This window comes from Parasteatoda tepidariorum, chromosome 4 (genome assembly GCF_982258835.1).
Source record: "Parasteatoda tepidariorum strain Cologne lab strain chromosome 4, Ptep-v5.0, whole genome shotgun sequence".
NCBI lineage: Eukaryota > Metazoa > Arthropoda > Arachnida > Araneae > Theridiidae > Parasteatoda > Parasteatoda tepidariorum.
In genome coordinates this window covers 13,378,709-13,400,000 of record NC_141758.1, presented here as the reverse complement: position 1 = coordinate 13,400,000, position 21,292 = coordinate 13,378,709, and the positions used below count along the sequence as shown (strand labels likewise).

General features: G+C 30.0%; 2 protein-coding genes across 3 annotated transcripts in view; one reads left to right on the top strand and one right to left on the bottom strand.

Moving 5' to 3' along the window:
• Window positions 1-5,058: 5,058 nt before the first annotated feature.
• The window catches only part of LOC107448547 (sialin-like), a 39,869-nt gene continuing 23,635 nt past the window's right edge, over window positions 5,059-21,292 (top strand). Inside the window, exons 1-2 of one of the 2 annotated variants that reach the window (XM_043052557.3) lie at window positions 5,059-5,197; window positions 18,133-18,241. In XM_043052557.3, coding sequence (XP_042908491.2) covers window position 18,241 — 1 coding nt within the window. In that variant the 5' untranslated portion in view covers window positions 5,059-5,197; window positions 18,133-18,240. Of the gene's footprint in view, window positions 5,198-18,038; window positions 18,242-21,292 lie in introns of those variants that run through there. The other variant, XM_087160693.1, reaches the window with a different exon arrangement.
• Window positions 12,036-17,231, bottom strand: LOC147810704 (uncharacterized). Its single transcript, XM_087162049.1, has 2 exons — window positions 15,950-17,231; window positions 12,036-15,868 (listed from the first exon to the last, which is right to left on the bottom strand). Exons 1-2 carry the CDS (start codon window positions 17,229-17,231, stop codon window positions 12,036-12,038), a joined length of 5,115 nt encoding a protein of 1,704 aa, XP_087018175.1.

Genomic DNA, 21,292 nt, shown 5'->3' with positions numbered 1-21,292 from the left:
TAGGGTAACGTTACTGGTGAATCGTTACAGCAGGTTATGCACAGTATAGTTTATTGTTTGTAATTTATTCAAACAGAACTATTCTTTTTATTTTGCTTAAATGTATATGTTTTAACGTAGCAGTATGCACGCTGATTAATTGAGAAAAATGTTCATAATTTCTCTTATAAATAAGTCATTGAAAATTGAAAGATTTTTAAAATAGCAATTTTGCTTTGAAATACTACTATAGCTGTATGCTTATCGTTTGGATATTTGTTGCAAAGTTTATATTGTTTATATATATACGAAGTTTATTTATATATATATATATACGAAGTTTATTTATATATATATATATATATATATATATATATATATATATATATATATATATATATATATATATATATATATATATATATATATATATATATATATATGTATATATATATATATTTATATATATATATACAGAGCTTATCCACAGTTCCCTGATATTGCTGAGATGACCTAGGTTGTAAATAGCACATGCGCAGCGGCGCAGAAGAAGAGACTAGCAAGCTGCTCACCCTTCCCCTAGGTAATAGTTCTGAATTTATACCTAAAAGAAAAGGTAATCTCTCCTAATAAACTACAGAATTTATGTAATTGTTGATAACAATAGTTTGATTGATATTTGATAATTGAAAACTAGTAATTGTACTAGCTCACTTCTTCATGTTTGATCACAAAACTGCTATTTTCACTACATGTTATTTTCTCGCATTTTACCCACGTTAATTATTTACTAAGCAAATTGTTATTACTTATTAGAATATTGTGCAGAATTAAATTAAATCCGATTTCAAGTTTATATGACAATTTGTTTCAAGATTATGAGCATTTTCATGCAGCTGTTTATGGTTCACTACTTCAAAAATGTGCGAATTTCGGAAATCTTAAATTTTTTAGAAATAAGTCAGTATAGTATGCAATTTTGATCCTGAATGAAATCAAATCAATTATAAATAAAAACATTTATGGTTGAAAGTAATATGCATTGTTTTGAATTTCATCCTATGGGATGTGTATTTATATTTAAACAAGTGTTCGTAACAGCTAACTATTAGTTTTATTCTGCTCGGTATTATAAGTTATATAGGAGATATTATACTCAACTTATTTTGAAAGTATTATTTCAAATCATTCTCTCTTAGACATTTTCCGCACATAAAATTACTCACAACTTTAAAATAAATGCTCCTTATCAGCTTGTAATTTGTTCTATTCGATTGAGTGTAGAAAGAGAATCAAAATTGGTACATAACTTTAAAATTTAATTTATTAAACGATTGTTGATTCTTGATTACATAGATTAAAAAATATTAAAAAAAACTATTTTTTAAGAAACTCTGATGTGGTTGACAATAACGTAAGTCCTTTTCAGAATCAACGTCAAAAATTTAAAAAAAAAAGCTGCTAGTTTCATGAAGTCTGACAAAAAGTTGAAAAATATAGACTAGGTTTATTAAGTTTAAAGATTTTTAAAAAAATAAAAAAAATGAAATCTAATTATTAAACTTAGAAGTACCATAATGTTACAGATGTATAGAAAAATTAAAAGTGTTAAAATTGCATAATAAGATTGGAATTATACAGGGTGTTTATAAAGTCCCGGACCCATTTTGATGTTTAATAACTCATTAAATAATAAAGATAGATTAAAATGAATGACATAAGTGGTTAGATAGACTCAAATAGTTTCATGACCCTTGTCAATGAACTTCCACGTTTGCCCCCTTCGTCGCACGGCGAATATCAAGTCGATAGTCAATTTCACTCCAGGTAGCTTTCTTTTTTACAGAAAAGACGGTCTCATCAGTTGTATACTTTGACATGTTGGAAAACTTTGTATTTCCACAACTGGAAGAGCTTCAGCTACATGTCTTTTTACAACAAGATGGTGCACCACCTCATTGGGGTATCATCGTTCGTAGTTCTTTGAATGACCATTTTCCAGGAAGATGGATTGGGCGAGGAGGTCCAATCCCTTGGCCACCCAGATCACCTGATATAACGCCACTGGACTTTTTTCTTTGGGGATTTATAAAGGACAATGTTTACAGGAGGATCGTGTCGAACATTGATGACCTAAATGCCAGAATTACAACAGCAATACCCTCTGTGGATGCCGACATGCTTGCCGCTACCTGGCGTGAAATTGACTATCGACTTGATATTCTCCGTGCGACGAAGGGGGCACACGTGGAAGTTCATTGACAAGGGTCATGAAACTTTTTGAGTCTGTCTAACCATTTATGTTATTAATTTTGATCTAACTTTATTATTTTATGAGTTATTAAACATCAAAATGGGTCCGGGACTTTATAAACACCCTGTATATTTCAATTTCTGTAAATGTTGTTAATGGTAATACTATCTTCAGTGTATTTTATTTTGTGGCTGTGATACATATCATGCTTTTTAGCTACGAGGATTGAATTGAAATAGCAAAAGAGTAATACTATTTATCTGAAAAAGAAAATTAATATCATCCAGTTAATTTTAATCATAAAAAAAGCAATTTCTAATAGTTTAAAACCTGCCACTATTATTTTAAATATGACTTTCCTACTAATTCATTTTTTTTCTTTTAGGTTCCAATAATTACAAGTTTCAACATGTAGAAGGAAGCAGTATTTAAAATAATTTTGTTGGTTTGTAAAAAAAAATGACAATTTAGTTTTAAATAAAAGTAGTACTTTGAATTTCAGCTGACTAATTATTTAAATTTGTAGTTTTATAGCTTTAAAAATTCAAGCACCTTAGACAACTATCTTCTAAAAATACGAGTATGAGCTCCCATAAATAATTTTTACTAACTGTAGAATTTGGATAAGTGTTATTTTAAGATGATTTAAATCAATCTATCAAAATTATAGAAGAATTATGCGTTTGAAACTTTTTTTTATAGCTTAACAAAAGAAGCAATTACTGCCGAAGGTCTAATATTAAAAATTTCTGGTTGATAAATGATCTCTACTAGTGAAAAAAATATAATGATATACATTATTCTTCATGTAATATAAATAATATCTTTATATATATTATATTTTTTATATAGTGAGTCTAAAAATTAATAAACTAGGTGGTCCGTATAACACCTCACCTTCGTAAGTGCTAAAAAAACAGATTTAAGTTGAGCTACATAAACCTGAAGGGTAAAATGTCGCATCTTTGGCTGATAAATTAATACTTCTAAAAATAGAAAAATATATACTTGCGGTTACGTAATAATAACTTAAGGTAGAACATGGAACACATGGCACTAATAAAAAATAACCTTTCCAAGTGTTGAAAATACACTTCAGGTTGATTTATAACAACCAGAAGTGTAAAATGGCCCACCTTAGGTTGAAAAATATATACCTCTACAAGCATAAAATTATGTACCTGAGGTTGAAAAATAATCACCTGAGTAGAACAAAATACATTTGAGGCTGATTTATAACAACCAGAAGTGTAAAACGACACACCACAGGTTGATAAATATATACCTCTACAAGCATAGAATTATACACATGAGGTTGAAAAACAATTACCTGAAGTCGAACAAAATACACCTGAGGTTGATTTATAATAACCTGAAGTGTAAAATGACACACCTTAGGTTGTTGAATAAATACTTCCACAAGTGTAAAAAAATATACGTCAAGCTGATATGTAATAACCTGAGGTTGAAAATGAAACACTTTAAGGTAGTAAATATCTACCTCTCCCCAGATGTAAAATTAAACCCCTCAAGTTGAAACATATATACCTCTGGAGGTATATTTAAGGTATATTTGAGGTTGGTTTTGAGGTATTCATTTGCACCCTTTTCATCCTCAACGACGTATTTAAATAACAACCTCCTTTATACCTTTAAAATATACCTCGTTTATACCTCATTTATACCTCGATTTTTTCATAAGGGCAGCGTCGCCCACGTCACACAACCACAAACCCGTTTATAGGGCTGGCAGGGGTGAAAGCGAGACGGAAAAGAGGAAAGGCTGGTAGTAAAACCATTTCAGTTATAACTAGGTTTTGTGAGGTGTTAACTTATTTTTAAAACTATTCAACAATATTTACTTTATCCTTGGAAAATAAGCAGTTTTATATATAGACTAAAATTACAAAATAAATCTTGATATTTACAGATATTTTATTTTTCTCAAAAAAAAAAAAAAAATGCTATAATGAAATGTCTTTCGTACCAGATTTTGCACTTTTCCGTCTTGCTATATAACAGCTTTCAGCCACGAGGGCGGGTCACATTCACACAAAGGAGAAAGGACATACAACACAGAGAGAGAGAGAGAAAGAAGCATCCATACCCTGAGCAAAATTCGAACCCGCGACCAATGGCTCCGCAGTCAGACACGCTAACCACTCAGCCACATTGTCGGCTATAACAAGATGTAAAAATGTAACTAATAAAAATGTAACAGGATAGATTTTCAATACGAAGAATCATTAAAAAGAAACATCTAATTGACATTCCATAACAAAAGCAAACGATTTTGATACAAAAGATCAAATGACAGCTTTCTCCTTTATTTACAATCGTCAATATACTTTATTCACAATTTTATTCATTTGCTGATGGTAGGTGTAGATAAAGCATTGAATAGAGTTGATGATACCTCTTAAAATTAAACCAATAGTAGTTCGTAAAAGATATGTTTCAAGAAGAAAATTCTTTGATTTCTGTGGAATGCATTTAAAACGATGTTGCATATTTTTGCTATACAAAAGCTTTATTTTCACAATTCTGCGTTTCTTGAATGTTATGAGTTGATTTTGAAAGATATTTAATTATTTAGCTGTACTATGCTTGATAAAATTAGACGTACCACCGATCATGTTATGCCACAGCTTTAAAAATGATTACCATCTTTGAGATTGTTCTTTTGAATAAATAAATAGAAAAAAAAAAGATAATTGTGTATGTCACACAAATTTGAATATTTTAAAGAAGTGATTACTTTTGATGATTGTTGCACTGCGTTTCTTTTTTCGTTCGAAAATGTTCTGTATTCCAAATATGTGATTTTAAAAAGAAGTTTTCGACTTTTGTTGTGGTTATTTTGAAAACTGAAAATGATTGCTCATCTTAGAAGTTTTGTTTTGTTTTGTCAGCAAAATTAGTTCCATTTGATGCAAGAAAGACGTGTAAAAGTTTATGAAAGAGGTGAGTCCTACTTATTTAATATACCTACAAACCACTTCTTAAATTTGAGAATAAATTTTTATTTGCTATTTAAGCTTAATTAGAATAAGTTAGTGTTTCATGTTTAACGATTAAAGTATATAGATATGTTTTGAATTCACTTTCGATGTTAACTTTCAGTTTAATTCGTCTATTTCATTTCATTGTTGAACGGTTCTTCCGTCTTAAAATGCATATTGCTTGTTTATTTCCGGTTTAACAGTCAATGTAATTTCATTGTAGTCACGTTTTCTTAGTATTTCTAGTAAGTACCCCTATCAACAATTTTGTAAGCGACGTTCTTTATGGTTTTCCTTTTGTAATGCAAAACGATTGATTTGGTAAAGTAAATAATTTATTTGCACATTTTTCAGCACTTTTGGCTTCCATTTTCTACTAAATTCAAACATTTTTCAAGTGTCAAAAAATTAAACATTTTAAGCTTTATTTTAAATTAAAATCTTGATTTTTTAATACTGGATGTGGACTGTGCCATCGTATAGTTTGATTACAAGTAATCACAATTATTTGTAATTACGATTACATCTAATTATGATTACATGTATTTTTTGATTCTTTTAATCATAATTACCCGTAATTATTTTTGTTATGATTACTTGGAATTACGATTACCGTTGTAATAAAACTTTTGGTGAATTGTAATCAAGATTACAAGTAATTGTTTGCTATAATCAATTATTGTAATCATGATTACAGTTGTAATCCAAATTATAAAAAGTTTTAATCACGATCACCAGTAATTGATTGTTGTAATCACGATTACAGATATAATCGAAATTATATTATCCTGTAATCGCGATTACAGATATAATCAAAATTATATTATCCTGTAATCCCGATTACAAGTATTTGAATAATATAATCGATTACATTTTTGCCCAACTCTAGTACATAGATATATATAAACGTTCTGCTTTATTTAAATAAATATGACTTGATTCGCTGTTTCCATAACTCTGATAACGTCGTTACCAGATTGTAACAAAAATTATAGTAATAATTATTAAATAATTTATTAAATAATATTAATTAATTGAATAACAAAATTGTGGCAGTGACGAATACTCATTTGTGAAGTCACGGGTAGTTTTTGAACTACCATGCGTAGGTCAAAAAAAGTTACAATGTTTACCTTTAATGACGTCACATTTAGAAGTTACCAAAGTATCAACAAGAAGCTACCAAAATATCAACAAGAAGGTAACAAAATATCAACAAGAGATTATTAATTCCAGCTGTGACGTCACCGTGGGACGAAACTGTGGCATATTCACGTCATCACTAGATGAGAAAAGTTTACACTATGAACTTCACGGCAATGGAAATCGTTTTCCTCGGCAATGTTATGTGTTTAAGTCGAATTTTGTAACACCTTACGCATATTATTTTTTAAAAATGGGAAAGGAATGCGAGTAAGCAAAACAAAAGCAAAAAGAAAAAATTATCTACAAAAAGGGGAGAATCAATGTACTTAAACTGAAGTATGCATTTTCAATTGAATTATTGTTATGAAGTGAATTCATAAAACGATCTCGACTGGAAAGATTTATATATTACCACAGAAATGCGTGTCAGTCAAAATAAGTTCAAATATTATCTTTCATAAATTCATCTTTATTTATACCTTTGCCTTGAATCTTTATTAATTTTTACCTTGCATGGGATGCCGATGACAATTTTTTCTATTGGGAATCGGTTAAAAATATCAAAATGGTTTCTATCGAACGTTGTTAAAATTTTTTCTTTCATTTGTTTACAACATTAGCATCACCAAAAAGTAAATTTATTGTTTATTTATTTATTTATAACTAAAGGGGAATCTAATGCGTAAAGTGAAGAGTAGATTGTTTTTATTTTTGTTTTTATTTTCTCTTGCAAGAAATTTTTGTACGCATCTTGTGTATTTTCACATAGCCGATTTTAAATCCGTTTCTCTCTGCATACTACAGTTTTATTAATATATTTTTTTTTAACAAACTAATATAACTTTATTGGGAACAAAAACAAACACATAAATACAAAGAATATATATTCGTCGTCAAGAGGAAAATCCTGTCCAGGTGACAAAGAAAAGTAATACAATAAATTTAAATTAGAAATTTTAGAAAAAAAGGGGGGAATATTACAATCATAAATTATTTTGCTCATCATAAGACATCATATATTGTTGAACACTGCAATAATAAAAAAAATACATGAAACTATATAAAAAAAATAACAAAGGTAACATAAGAAATTCATTTGGATTGGTACAAGACTGGTATAAAAAATCAAACGCTTCCTTTAAAGTGAAAAATAGAGATCTAAATCGTCAATGTTCATCAAAAATTGAAATAAAGCAAGCTTAAAAGAAGAATATATTTGGATGTTTTGCAACAGGAATGGTAATTTATTATATAATTTAGGTGCTAAATAAAAAAACTGTTTTCGTGAAATTTCTTTTATAAAGTGGGGAATCTCATATATTTCAGTTGGTCTCCTTTCAGACACATTAGTTTTTAATTTGCATTTATTAATCATTGTATAATCAATCATTAGATAATTTATAAATTTTTAATTTGCATTTATAAATTTGTTTTTAATTTTAATTTATTTCCAACCAAGATATTTTAAAATTTCACTCAAGTAAATACTCAATGTCATCTCTTCTTTGCTACGTATGAAGTCATAAGAGATGGACACAGTTCACACATTTCACTTTATGTTGTTGATATATTAAGGTTATATGCTTTTTGTCAAGAGTGTTATTTTCATGGGGGCAGACAATTGTATGTGTATACAATGCATATAAATGTATACTTTCTGATATATTTCTTATGCATACGTTGATTCATTAAGGCACAACGTAAATTGAACAAAAAATATTAAACTAATTTCCGATTTTGAAATCCCGAATCCAAATAAGGTATAATCAAGCGATTGTATAACTCACACAAAAAATTGCATTATTATGAAATTACTAAAAATTTTAAAATGAACTGGGCTACAATTAGCTTTAGACCGGTGACTTCCAAATGGTGTTCCGCGGAACCCTAGGGCTCCATAGAAGAGCAAAAAGGTATTCCGCGAGTTTTTAATTTTTATAACCTGTGATGAGTTTTGAATATAATTTATTTAATCTTTAGGTTATCTTAATGAAGTTATTTCAAGTATAATGCTTAAGAAATACGAAAGGCAATTTTTAAAAGAAAATATAATATTTCTGTTTCTAATAACAATAATTTTGAACAAATTATGAAAAGAAAAATCATTTATAAAAGATTACATTAGTACTTCCTATTACGCTTCTAAAATCCAAATTAAGTTATCACTATCTATAATAAAGAAATAGGCTTGCTTAATAACCATTTTTGAGTCATCATGTTTTTAAGTCTTAATTTTTTAATAAACAATAATTGTTATTTTACCACGTTTATATAAACTTGCCTTCGTGTATGTGTGTCCGGGTGGAATTTTGTAATTGATTTTAAACTAACTTCCCGACTAGCTACAAACTTCAAATTTGGCATATAGTTCAGAATTGGAAGACAATGCATGAAAATGAAGAGAAAAAAGACATACAAAGTAAAATAAAATTAAAATTTAAAAAAAAAAATATTTTCGAGATTGTCTTTTGTTGTCGATTCCATTATTTCAAATTAGTATTACATGTCACGTGAAAAGATTTTTATTGTCGGAGTATTTTTATTGGCTGAAAAATCACGTGGTAGGATCCATTTTTTCCTTATTCATTTCCAGATTGTTTTGGTTGTCATCAGCATAAAACTAATGAAAGTCGTAAAGGTATTGTTTTTCTATAAAGATTTTTGTATCCCTAATTTAAAATGAAAGTTCTATTATTTTAGTAATGGTCTTGTAGTAGTCTTGACTACTTTTGACTAAGAAAAATAATCTAAATAAAAAAATATATTTTCAAAAAATATAAAATAAAAATTCAAAATTAACAAAATTATAATTTAAAATAAAAAAATTCAAAATAAAAAAAATCAAAATAAAAAGTAATATTTTTAAAAACCGCGTTTTTGAAGTGGAGAATAATAATTAAAAAATATTGAAAAACGAAAAACGTGGGGAGCATGAAATACATAACAGTACATATACACATACATATACACATTTTCTTACTCATACACATGCACAGCCACATATACATCCACATACATATGCATATACGCAAACATATTTCATATCCACATTCAGATACAATTACAATTACAGATATACATTACACATATTCTCAAGAGCACACATACACACACTAATATAACATTACTGTTATGTATTTCATGCGCCCCACGTTTTTCGTTTTTCTATTTTTTTTCAAATTATTATTCTCCACTACAAAAACGTGGTTTTTAAAAATATTACTTTTTATTTTGATTTTTTTTATTATTAATTTTCAACTGATATATGTATTTACCAAAAACAAACCAATACGTAGATTGACACGTCCGCGTCGGGAAAAGTGAAAACACTGGTACGGAAAAAGAGAAAATACTGGTACAAGAGTTATTTCAATATTAGATAATATTCGGGAGGCGTTAATCTATTCTTAACAATAACAATTCACTGTAAGGAAATTTACCATGGCGAATTCACTGTTAGGAAATTTATCAGGGCGAAGAAGCAATTCTATATAAAAATAGCATCCGTTAAAAACAATTGATAGTTATGGATTTCTATTATTCCCGGAAAAAAACTAAAAAATGAAATTTATTGTTACCAGTTTTTACTCCGGTGCGCTGCCAAGATGAGACAATCTAGCGTGACACACCGGTGGGTCACCCCGGCGTGAACGTGTTAACGATAGCACACGATCTGCAAATTCAACTGTCTGACATAAAAAAATTTAAGATCATAATCGTAAATTATATAAATTTTAAACTATATAATGATAATAATCTTATTCTTAATTAAGATTGCTTTGTATAATTTAAAATAATCATCTTAAATTATTAAAATTAATCTTAAGTTAATAATAAAATAATTTTAAAATCTTTATACCTGTAATTGAATATTCAAAAATATTTTTTTATGGGTCACAATCACCGTAAAAAACTTTCTATCTAAAATCAAGATTCCTCAGAAAGGTGGTTGATTGTTTAGCATTCCATAGTTGAAGAAAATTAGGAACCGCTGCTTGAGATCACTTGCATTGAAATTTTGAGTATGTTGCAAAAAAGTATTTTATTTTTTTATTTGATGATTACAAATTCAATTTTTTCAAGTAGATTCAATGTCTAACATAAACAAAATGATGTTAAATTAGATATTTTATGTTGGTTTTATAAAAAAACTAATATCAAATTGTTCTATGTAAACATATTTTTTATAAAAGCAGGCATTGAACTTATCGTTCATCGCCATGGAAGGTGTCGAAGGTATTGCTCAGTTTGCGTTGCATGATGAGCACCTTGTGATTAAAGTCACGTAGGCGGGTAACATTACCCACGCCACACTGCCACAGATACCCGCTCATAGAGTGGGCCACATTCACGCATCACACACAACAGAGGAAGGGCAACACACAGAGAGGAACATCCATGCCCTTAGCGGGATTCGAGCCGCTTCGCAGTTAGGCACGCTAACCGCCCGGCCACCTCGCCGGCAAACATGATAACACCAATATTAGTACCTTTCGGATAGAAGAATTCGACCATCACTGATGGCTAAATTTTTTAGTGCTTAATTTTTGAAAATTTATTCAAATGTTATTGCTATAACTTCGGAGATAAATGTAACAGTTGATGATTTTTTCGTACAATTAGTACATAAATTACGAGAGTATTAGATTTTTTCAATTTATTTCATCACTTTCTTTCGTATGTTTATTCATTATTTTTAAGTTTTCGAGAAAAGTTAGTTCTGGTTTATCGAAAGTAAACCATAAAGTTTTCAATTCTCGGAATTGTTTTCTTACAAATTTAAAAATGCCAACTAATTATGTCAGGATTACTACTCCTGCCATAAGTCATTTTGACTTTAATTTTTCGAAATAAACTATTTCAGCATTTGAAATTTCATTATTAACTCTCAGTTCACTTGATCTAACTTTTTCTATATTTTAAATTTTCAGCTTGAAGGTATTGCAGAATTTACCTCGAAGCATTTTTCTCGCGTTATAGCTTCCTCTTAAAGAGACTCCACAAATAAAAAATATTCTACTTAAATATGTTAACTTATGGTAAATTAACTGGGCATAATTACCTTATTAAGCCACTAATTAATATTTCTGTTTCATTTTATTCATTGAAATGTGTTCTTTCAAACCGGAACTGAAATGTGTTTTATTGAAATGTGTTTTAATGAAAATATTCATTAGTAACTGTTATGACGATATAAATGGACTGTAAATTTAACGATTGGTTTTAATAAAGTGTGTTCACCATAGAACAAACGAAACAATTTGAAATAACGATATATTTTTAATATCGAAATTATTTATTGAGGAGGATGCTCACTATAGCGCATCCTCTACGAAACGAACGAAGCAATTAAAAAAAACACAAACATTAAGAAGCGTTCGCCAAATTGGCGAACTATCATGGCGACATAACACATTTTGTTACATGACATTTAACATTTTCCCCCGCATTGAATAATTATGTTATTCAATTGATCATCAAGTAACAAAATCCAAAAAGAATTAGAATTTCAATCAATTTGATATTTTTCAAAAATAAAACATTATTATTATTATTCAATGCGAGTTCACAATATACAAGTATAAGAAACAATATAACAATTAATTACAAATTTCTTTTTTAATTATATAAATCAAACAATTAACAAAATCAAATTATTCAATTGGCAGCAAACACAATTTAGATATCGCACGTTTATATGTACCTGTTGAAGTGCGAATTATAGCTACACGTACATTATTATCTCTACCTTTAATAACTCTTATTATCCGACATAAAGGCCAATTACACACAGGTGTATTGTCTTCCTTTAAAATAGCCATGCTACCTGGGACAATATTAATTTTCTTAAAGTTCCATTTGTACCTCTGTTGAAGGTGATTTAAATAATCACGCTTCCAGTTCTTCCAAATTGCTTGAACAAACTTAGTTAATAATTTCCACCTACTTAATCGATTTAAAGGTACATTTATTTCAGGCTCTGCTATGGCAGTCATCGATCGACCGATTAAAAAATGTGCCGGAGTTAGAACATTAAGATCACTGGGGTCAGCTGATAAAGGAGTGAGTGGTCGCGAGTTCAATATTGATTCAATTTGATTACTAACAGTTAAAAATTCCTCATACGTTAATTTGGTAGTTCCTACTACTCTTTTAAAATAAAATTTAAAAGATTTAACACCTGCTTCCCAGATACCTCCAAAATTAGGTGCTCTAGGCGGAATAAACTTCCAAATTATTTCTTCCGTTGAACAATAGTCATTTAACTTATCTTTCGATTTTTCCACTAAGTTATACAACCTTTTTAGTTCTAAATTAGCACCCACCATATTTGTAGCGTTGTCACTAATCAAAACACTACACTTTCCACGACGCGAGAAAAATCTTTTTAAACAAGCTATTAGCGCATCTGAAGTTAAATCATCTACCATTTCTAAGTGGACAGCCTTAGTGGCCAAGCAAACAAATATCGCGATGTAAATTTTGTGATAGATTCCTTTGCGTTGATTTTTATATTTAATTAAAAATGGTCCCGTGAAATCGATCCCTGTTTTATTAAATACTGCACCAGGGTTAACTCGTTCTGGGGGCAGATTTCCCATTATTTGATTAGCAACTATAGGTTTTTGTTTAAAACAAACAACACAACTATGGAAAATCTTTCTAGCTAAATTTCTACCTTGTAAAGGCCAAAACTTTTCTCTAACAAAATTCAATAAGGCTTGTGGCCCTGCATGCAAAAATTTCAAATGATAATGTTGCATAATCAAACTAGTCAATTTATGCTTTGCTGGTAATACTATAGGAAATTTGGAATCATAATTCAAATTCGATTGTTCCAATCGACCACCTACGCGAATAATATCTTTATCAAGAAAGGGATTTAAAAACTTTAACTTACTTTTTGGAGATACGGAAAGTCCCTTACCTAGCGATTTAATTTCTTCTCGAAACTCACCTTTTTGAACAAAACCTATGATTTGATTTTCTGCTCCTTTTATTTCTGCTGACGACAATGACCCGATCAATTTGTCCCTTGGATTTCTGCAATTAAATAAGAACCTGCGAACGAAACTGAAAATTCTAATTAATTTAAGATACTTAGAGCAATTTTCAATTAGGTTAGAAATACAATTATCATTATCAGTTATCACTAATGCAGTGTCCGGCTGTGGTTTTAGTTCAGATAAATATTCACTTGAGTTATTAGAAATTGTCTCTTTGCGTATGGTCAAATTTAAATCTTGTTGCAAAAAGGATGGACCATTCCACCAGAGAACTTCCGATTGAAGTTTTTGAGGTTCCAGACCACGTGACACCAAATCAGCAGGATTATCTTCAGAAGACACATGATGCCATTGAAAGTCACTTGTCAGTTCTTGAATTTTGCTCACTCGATTTGCAACAAACATCTTGAGTAGGTGTGGTGACTGTTGTATCCAAGCCAATACGATGCTAGAATCTGACCACAAGTGAATAGCTGATATGTCAAGTTTTAAACATTTGACAACCTTTGTTACGAGTTTAGACAACAGCACAGCAGCATTTAGTTCCAATTTAGGAATTGTAATTGTCTTCAAGGGAGAAACTCTGGATTTACTACAAAGAAGATTAGATGCAATTTCTCCATTCGATGCGAAGCACCTTACATAGATAGCTGCTCCGTATGCTTTTTCACTTGCATCGGCAAATCCATGAAGCTCTACAACTTTCACTTTTTCCATTAGTACAAATCTGTTGATGTTTAAGTAATTCACTTTACGCAGTGAGTCTAGAAACTGGTTCCATTCTCGAACTTCCTTTATTGGAAGTGAATCATTCCAATCAATCTTTAGAAGCCAAAGAGCTTGCATGAAGATCTTTGCCCTTGTAATCAAAGGTCCAAGGAGTCCAAGGGGATCGAAAATTTTGGCAATAACTGATAAAACAGTTCTCTTCGTATATTTAGCAGGATTGTTGACAGTCATTTTGAAGGCAAAGCAATCAACCTCAGGTTTCCATACAAGTCCCAGAGCTTTTACTTCTTTTGAAGGATCGAACAAATAGTCACTATTCACAGAGTTATAACCTAAAAGTTGGGGATCATTGGAGCACCATTTGTGCAACTCCATACCACAACGAGCAAGCATTTGAGAAAGTTGGGCTTGTAATTCTCTCGTAGTATCCAAAGTTTCTGATCCAGACAAACAATCATCCATGTAGAAGTTGGACATGACGACAGGTGCTGCTATTGGGAATTTTTCACCTTCGTCAATGACCAGTTGCGTCAAAATTCGTGTTGCCAGGAACGGAGCACAACTTGTCCCATATGTGACTGTTTTCAGTTTGTAAACTTTAACAGGATCATCTGCACTATTTTTCCATAAAATTCTCAAAAGATCTTGCTGTGATTCATCCACTAAAATTTGTCGATACATTTTCTTAATATCTGCTATAAATGCGAATCGATAAGTTCGAAAACGACATAAAATGGAAAATAGTTCTTCTTGGACAATTCCTCCGTTCAAAAGTTGAGAGTTCAAAGAATATCCAGTTGAAGTAGCCGACGAGGCATCAAACACAACTCGGAGAGGAGTTGAGCTTTTCTCAGGTCGGTACACACCTTGATGGGGAATGTAGTAGGTCATTTTTGGCTCTTCAGATTCGATCACTTCTTCCATGTGACCTAAGCTTTGATATTCGTTCATAAAATTTTTATAAAGTTCTAGCATAGTTGGTTCCTTCACTAAACGTTTATACAACCAGTTTAATCTCCTCAGAGCGTTATTTTTCGAATTGCCTAGTTGAGAATTACTTTTTTCCCTCATTGGCATTTTAACCTTATAACGGCCTGTATCCGTTCTCGTATGATTTTTGACAAAATGTTCCTCACATATTTTTTCTTCGTCTCCTTGGATAGCAATTCCCTCATCAACTGTTTCAATTTTCCAAAATTTTTCTAATGTTTTATTAAGATTTTCGGTTTCTTTTAAAAGCCCACAATAAATTCGATTCTCAGTTTTTGGCATTTCAATTGCCCCACTAATTATGTATCCGAATTCCGAGTCCTGCAATATTATTTTTTGTTCGGAAAGATGTATTCTATTAGGTTTCAAAATCTCGAAAAATACTTCCGCACCCAACAATAGGTCAATTTTTCCAGGTCTATTAAATGATTGATCTGCTAAATTTATGTTTTGAGGCCAATTAATATGGGTAACATCGATATAATTGGACGGGGTGACATCAGTAATTTTTGGAACAATAAGAAGTTCTAAAGATCTCAAAAAACTAAAACTATGATTTGATATAGTAGTTTTTAATTTAGACTTAACGGTCATTTCTAATCCATTAATTCCAGAAACCGCAAGATTTATTTTTTCTTTCTTTAATCCTAATACATTTGCACAATAAGTAGAGCAATAGCTTGATTGACTTCCAAGGTCAAGAATCGCTCTCAAATATAATCTTTCCCCACTTATAGATTCAACATAAACATTTGCAGTTGCTAATAAAATTGTTTTGCCTTTCATTAAAAAACAATTTGAATTCGAAGCCAATAATTCTTTTTCTTTATTGTAGTTTTCACTTTCACATTCGTTTGGCAATGTGCCATGAACAGTTGAATCGAAAATCTTACTAATGAGAGGCTCCTGCAATGATTGACTAGACATAACATTCTGTTTAGCCAAGGCGCCAGATGTGTTTATTTCCCTTGAAATATGCAACAAACTATTATGCTTTTTCCCACACTGATTGCATAAATATTTCGATGAGCATTTGCTTATATGATGACCTGACATTAAGCAATTAATGCACAAATTATGCTTTTTAGCTACATCATACCTTTCTTTAGGAGGGAGTTTTTTAAACAAATCACAAAAATATATTGGATGCGATAAATTACACAAAATACACTTTTTATTTTTCGTATTTAACACGAAGCTTTTGTTTCGAACTTGAATAGGGGGTTGTTTTGTTTTCATTAAACTATTTCTGTGAATGTTTTCCAAGACCTGACTTCTTTTTTCAACAAAAGTTAATAAATTGTCTAATTCTGGTACTTCGGTATTTTCTAAGGAAAGCTCAAATTGTCTCTGACTTTCACGATCTAGTTTTTTCAAAACAATATTTAAAATAATAATATCAGACAAATTGTTTCTTTCAAACTTTAGATTTTTTAAAGCTCTCAAATTTCTATTTACGTTATCAACAATTTTTCTTAAATCTTTAGGCGATTCATTATACAGTTTTTCGATTTCAAGAATTGATTGAATATGGTTATCAACAATAATTCGTTTATTTTCATATCTCTCTTCCAATGCTTGGAATAAAGATAGAAATGTATCATCTTCTGTTTCCAAAAGTTTTGCTTCTCCTTTTAGCGAAGCACGAAGATAATGTAATTTTTCACTATCTGATAAATTATTGTTGTTTCCAATTACACAATTAAATTGATTTTTGAATGTTGCGAATTCTAAATAATTTCCTGAAAATGTTGGAATAGGCACTTCAGGAATACGATAATTACTGCAATTTGACATAGAGGATTGTTTATCATCTTTAGTATTATTGATAGCAATAGTTGTTTTAAAAATTTTAATGAGGTTTTTAATTCTTACCTCTAATGTTTCTATTCTGGAATCGATATCCAACAAATCTTCTTCGACTTTATCCATTGCAGCTTCATTTTCTACAGTGTCACAGTAGTTGTCACGTAATATGCAAACGGATGATTTAATTTTTTCAATATTATTTAGTTTTGTGTCCAAGTCAATTTCATTATATTCATCATCTGGTTTATTCAACAAAGTTTCGAGACGAGTTAGTTGAGCTTTGATGCTCCCCTTTTTATTATTTAGTTTTTCCATAATTAAGAAATCAAAATTTGTTTTTACTCAGTCAAATAGTTCAAAATAATCCAAGATACGACATCAAATTATTCAAAGTTTCCGGTGATTCGGACCAGAAATGTTATGACGATATAAATGGACTGTAAATTTAACGATTGGTTTTAATAAAGTGTGTTCACCATAGAACAAACGAAACAATTTGAAATAACGATATATTTTTAATATCGAAATTATTTATTGAGGAGGATGCTCACTATAGCGCATCCTCTACGAAACGAACGAAGCAATTAAAAAAAACACAAACATTAAGAAGCGTTCGCCAAATTGGCGAACTATCATGGCGACATAACACATTTTGATACATGACATTTAACAGTAACTTTCTAAAATAAGGAAATGGCGTTCATATACCATTTCTTAGGATCAACATTATTTACAATCTATCGACATACTTTGTCTTAAGTGGAATACCACTGAAGAAATGTTAAGTATCAATGTCATTATATGGTTGAATTTCTACATTCTGTGATTGCAGCATCTCTACAGTTATATTCTTAAAAAATAAACCAAACAAAGACATACCTAGAACAATTATTATGAGTTAAAATCAAATTTTGAAACAGTCCAATGCATAATATTTTCTAAAAATAGAAAAAAAATAGAAGTAAAATAAAAAATAAATGTATGTATCACAAACAAGCATAGAAAGGCACTTAAAACTGTTTTCTATTAAGAATGTTTAAGAATGTTTTTTGTTGAATTATTGAGTATATCTCAAGGCGATCTCGAGTGGATGATAAACAAACGGGATGATAAACTGGAATAAAATGAACTTGAAGAAAAATAATTATATATTGCCCACAACTATTTTATTTAATATATCCATCGTTATTTACACTTGTTTTTTTACTTTCCATAGGATACTGATGACATTTGTTTTCCACAAGGAATCAATTAAAAAAAATGATTTTGTTCTAATATAGATATTTTCTATAGATTTTCCTTTCATTTGCTTGAGACACAAAAAAGTAAGCTTTTTTTATTTCATGTTGCTTTATTTTTTTGAATTTTTAAGTCGAGTGTTTTAAGTTCTTAATTTTTTACTCTTATATTTTTTATTGCTTAACGTAGTGCATCGATAATTAATTAAAGTAGAAATTTATAATTTTTTCTCAACAGTGAAGCCCTAAATAATCCAACTTGTTTTGACAAAACCCAACTTTATAAATAAAGTTTATTAGACCTGAAAATAGGATAATCAAAGTAATAAATCAGTGAAATGCTGTTAATTATTTTAAAAATCTTAAAAATGAAGAATGAAATATTTGCATCGTTGTTTCAATAATAGTCTTAAAATTCGATTTTATTGACATTCATTTGAAGTTTCACAGAAAGGAACTCGATGAGTTTTATATGAAATAATGCCACAAAAGAAACTGACATAAATGTCGGGAAAGAAATAAAAAGAAAATTGGACGATACCAAATTTGCGGGTGTAAAAGGGGCACCATTTCCAAAAGCTTCGAGCATTTAGCATGCATTAAGCCTCCACACGTTTTTTTGTAGGTAGTCCGATTAGACCACTATTAAGATAAACCAATTTATTAAAGAGCCGTTTAAGATGAAATCTGTTAAAAATTAGAAAGTGGTAGCAAATATATATCTAAACATTTGTTTAATTTATGAATATAATTGGTGTGTTTCATTTACTTGTCAACCACAACAAATTCAATTCTCAAATATATATGATAAATTTCTCTCAAGTACTTTTACTGGGATGACAACTTGCTCCGCTTTGAGAAATAGTATTTTCTAGTGGTAACGAAATTTAAGTTACTTTCAGTTTAGTATTTTTCATTTTAAGCAATTTTGTCACAACTACATATCAAAAATTATGAGTAAATAAAATGCAACATTAAAACATTCAACTGCTGGTTACTCTAATAAAAAGTAGGCGTAACTATCCTTCTTTAGCGAATTTTACTATATAATTTGATACCACTTTATTAAAAATATGCCAGAAAGCGGAGCAGTTGGCATCCTTGCTTTTAAAATAGAATTCGGGTTCATGCGCACGAATGGTTCTCTTTTTAAATAGTCTGCGCATACTACTTATAAGAAACCGTGTGGAGGCTTTTTGATGTATGAGGTGATGTGTAGGCTCGGAATAGAATCTGAAGTGAGATAAAAATGAAGAAGGAATCATGTGAGGTGTAGCAGGCATAATGGTGGGTCTATTTTAAAAGTACTGGAGAGAAATTTATCATATATATTTGAGAATTGAATCTGTAGTGGTTGACAAGTAAATAAGACAAACCAATCACATTCTTAAAGTAAACAAATTTTAGACATATATTTGTTACCACTTTTTATATTTTAATGGATTTTCTATTACATAACTCATTCGAAAACTGGCTTACCTTCATAGTGGTCTGATCGGACTATCTATGAAAAAAACCTGTGTGGCTATCAGTTATAGGAGACGTTACGCAAAGTCGCGTATACCATCGCATACGCACAGTTTGCGGACCATCAAGGAAAAACATGCTTAACAAGCTATCATTCAGCTTCAATACTGAATTAATAATTTTGTGTGCGAAACATTTTGTTAGCACAGGTGGGTGGAAAAGAATAGAAAGTTAGCATTTAACGATACTTGAGTCAAACGAGAAACGCCGAAGAGCAGGTGTGTGAAAGTGAGAAATTCCTGATTAGAAATGAATTAAGCAGATGGTATTTTACAGATTTTATTATCATTTAAATTCAATATTTTCTTTTTTATAAAAATTGTAATGAAATTTGATCTGAAGAGATTATTGACCATTTAATTAAGACTTTTTCTTCCGAAAAATTTATATCCAAGATTTATGATCATAAAAAAATATGTCTTTAAAACTGATACCTGAAAACTCTCCTGTACGCTTCCCTCTTTCATGAGGAAAATAGAGTGATATAAGGAGGAAAATTTGAATTTTTTTCTGCTCTGGTTAGGTATTGTTTGAGATTTACTTTTTATGTTGAATCGAACTAACCCTAAAGATAACTTTTAAAACACCACAAGGGAAAAGAAAAAGAGGAAGACCTAAAAGATTGTTTGAATAAGGAAGTTTACCCCATCTAGATGGGGTAAGCTGACTGAAATGACCTTAACCGGTAACAGACTGTAGTGCCTGAGAAGAAAAAGAAGAAGAATCGAATGAGACCATTTTCGAGACAATCGGGATATTAGTTTAGATATTAAAAAAAAAATTTATATACTTAATTCACGATTTCGTAGGGGAGAGTGGGGTCAATTGTAACAGGGTACGATTGTAACAGAGCAAAAATTTCGAGTGTCGGGTTCTAGATTTGGTTCCTAGGTGGCGCACAAGTAAATCTACCAGTACACCCCTGCTGGCAACCATTTTTATGTACTTTTGAAAGAGTTACATCACAAAAGATATTTTCACGCTACGTAAGTACTTTTTTGGTATTAGAATATTATATTGTAACAAAGTAATTTTGTTTAAAGAAATAAAAATTATTAACCGAATATGTAAGTGGACAAAATTAACATTTCAATAAAAAAAATTTGTTTCGTTAATTAACTAGCATTGTTTTTAACAAATGAAGCTGAAATGGCGTCTTGGGGACGATTGTAACCATAAGTAAAGGGACGATTGTAACAGCCGAAAATAAATAATCTTATGTTTTCAAACCATTACTAAACTCTTTAAGAACCACCAATAGTTTCCTATATCATTTATATTATGTTGCATGTGCATTATTTTATTTGTCACCTTTCACAGCATAAATTAAAATTTTGAACTCCTTAAAGTTAAAAGTTTAACCCTTTAGGTCTCTGCTCAAAATTATTTTTACTCCAAAAATATCACTACTATTTTGATCAATAAAAAAATCTATCACAACTATGATAATATGTATAATTAACTATGTTTAAGTTGAATTTATGAACGGTTACGATTGACCCCGTAATTGGGGACAACTGTAACAAGTGCACGACTGTCAAAAATTGTTAATAACTATAATAATAACATTTTTAAAATAAGGTTTTTTTTTTCCTAGTAGAGGAAAGTCTA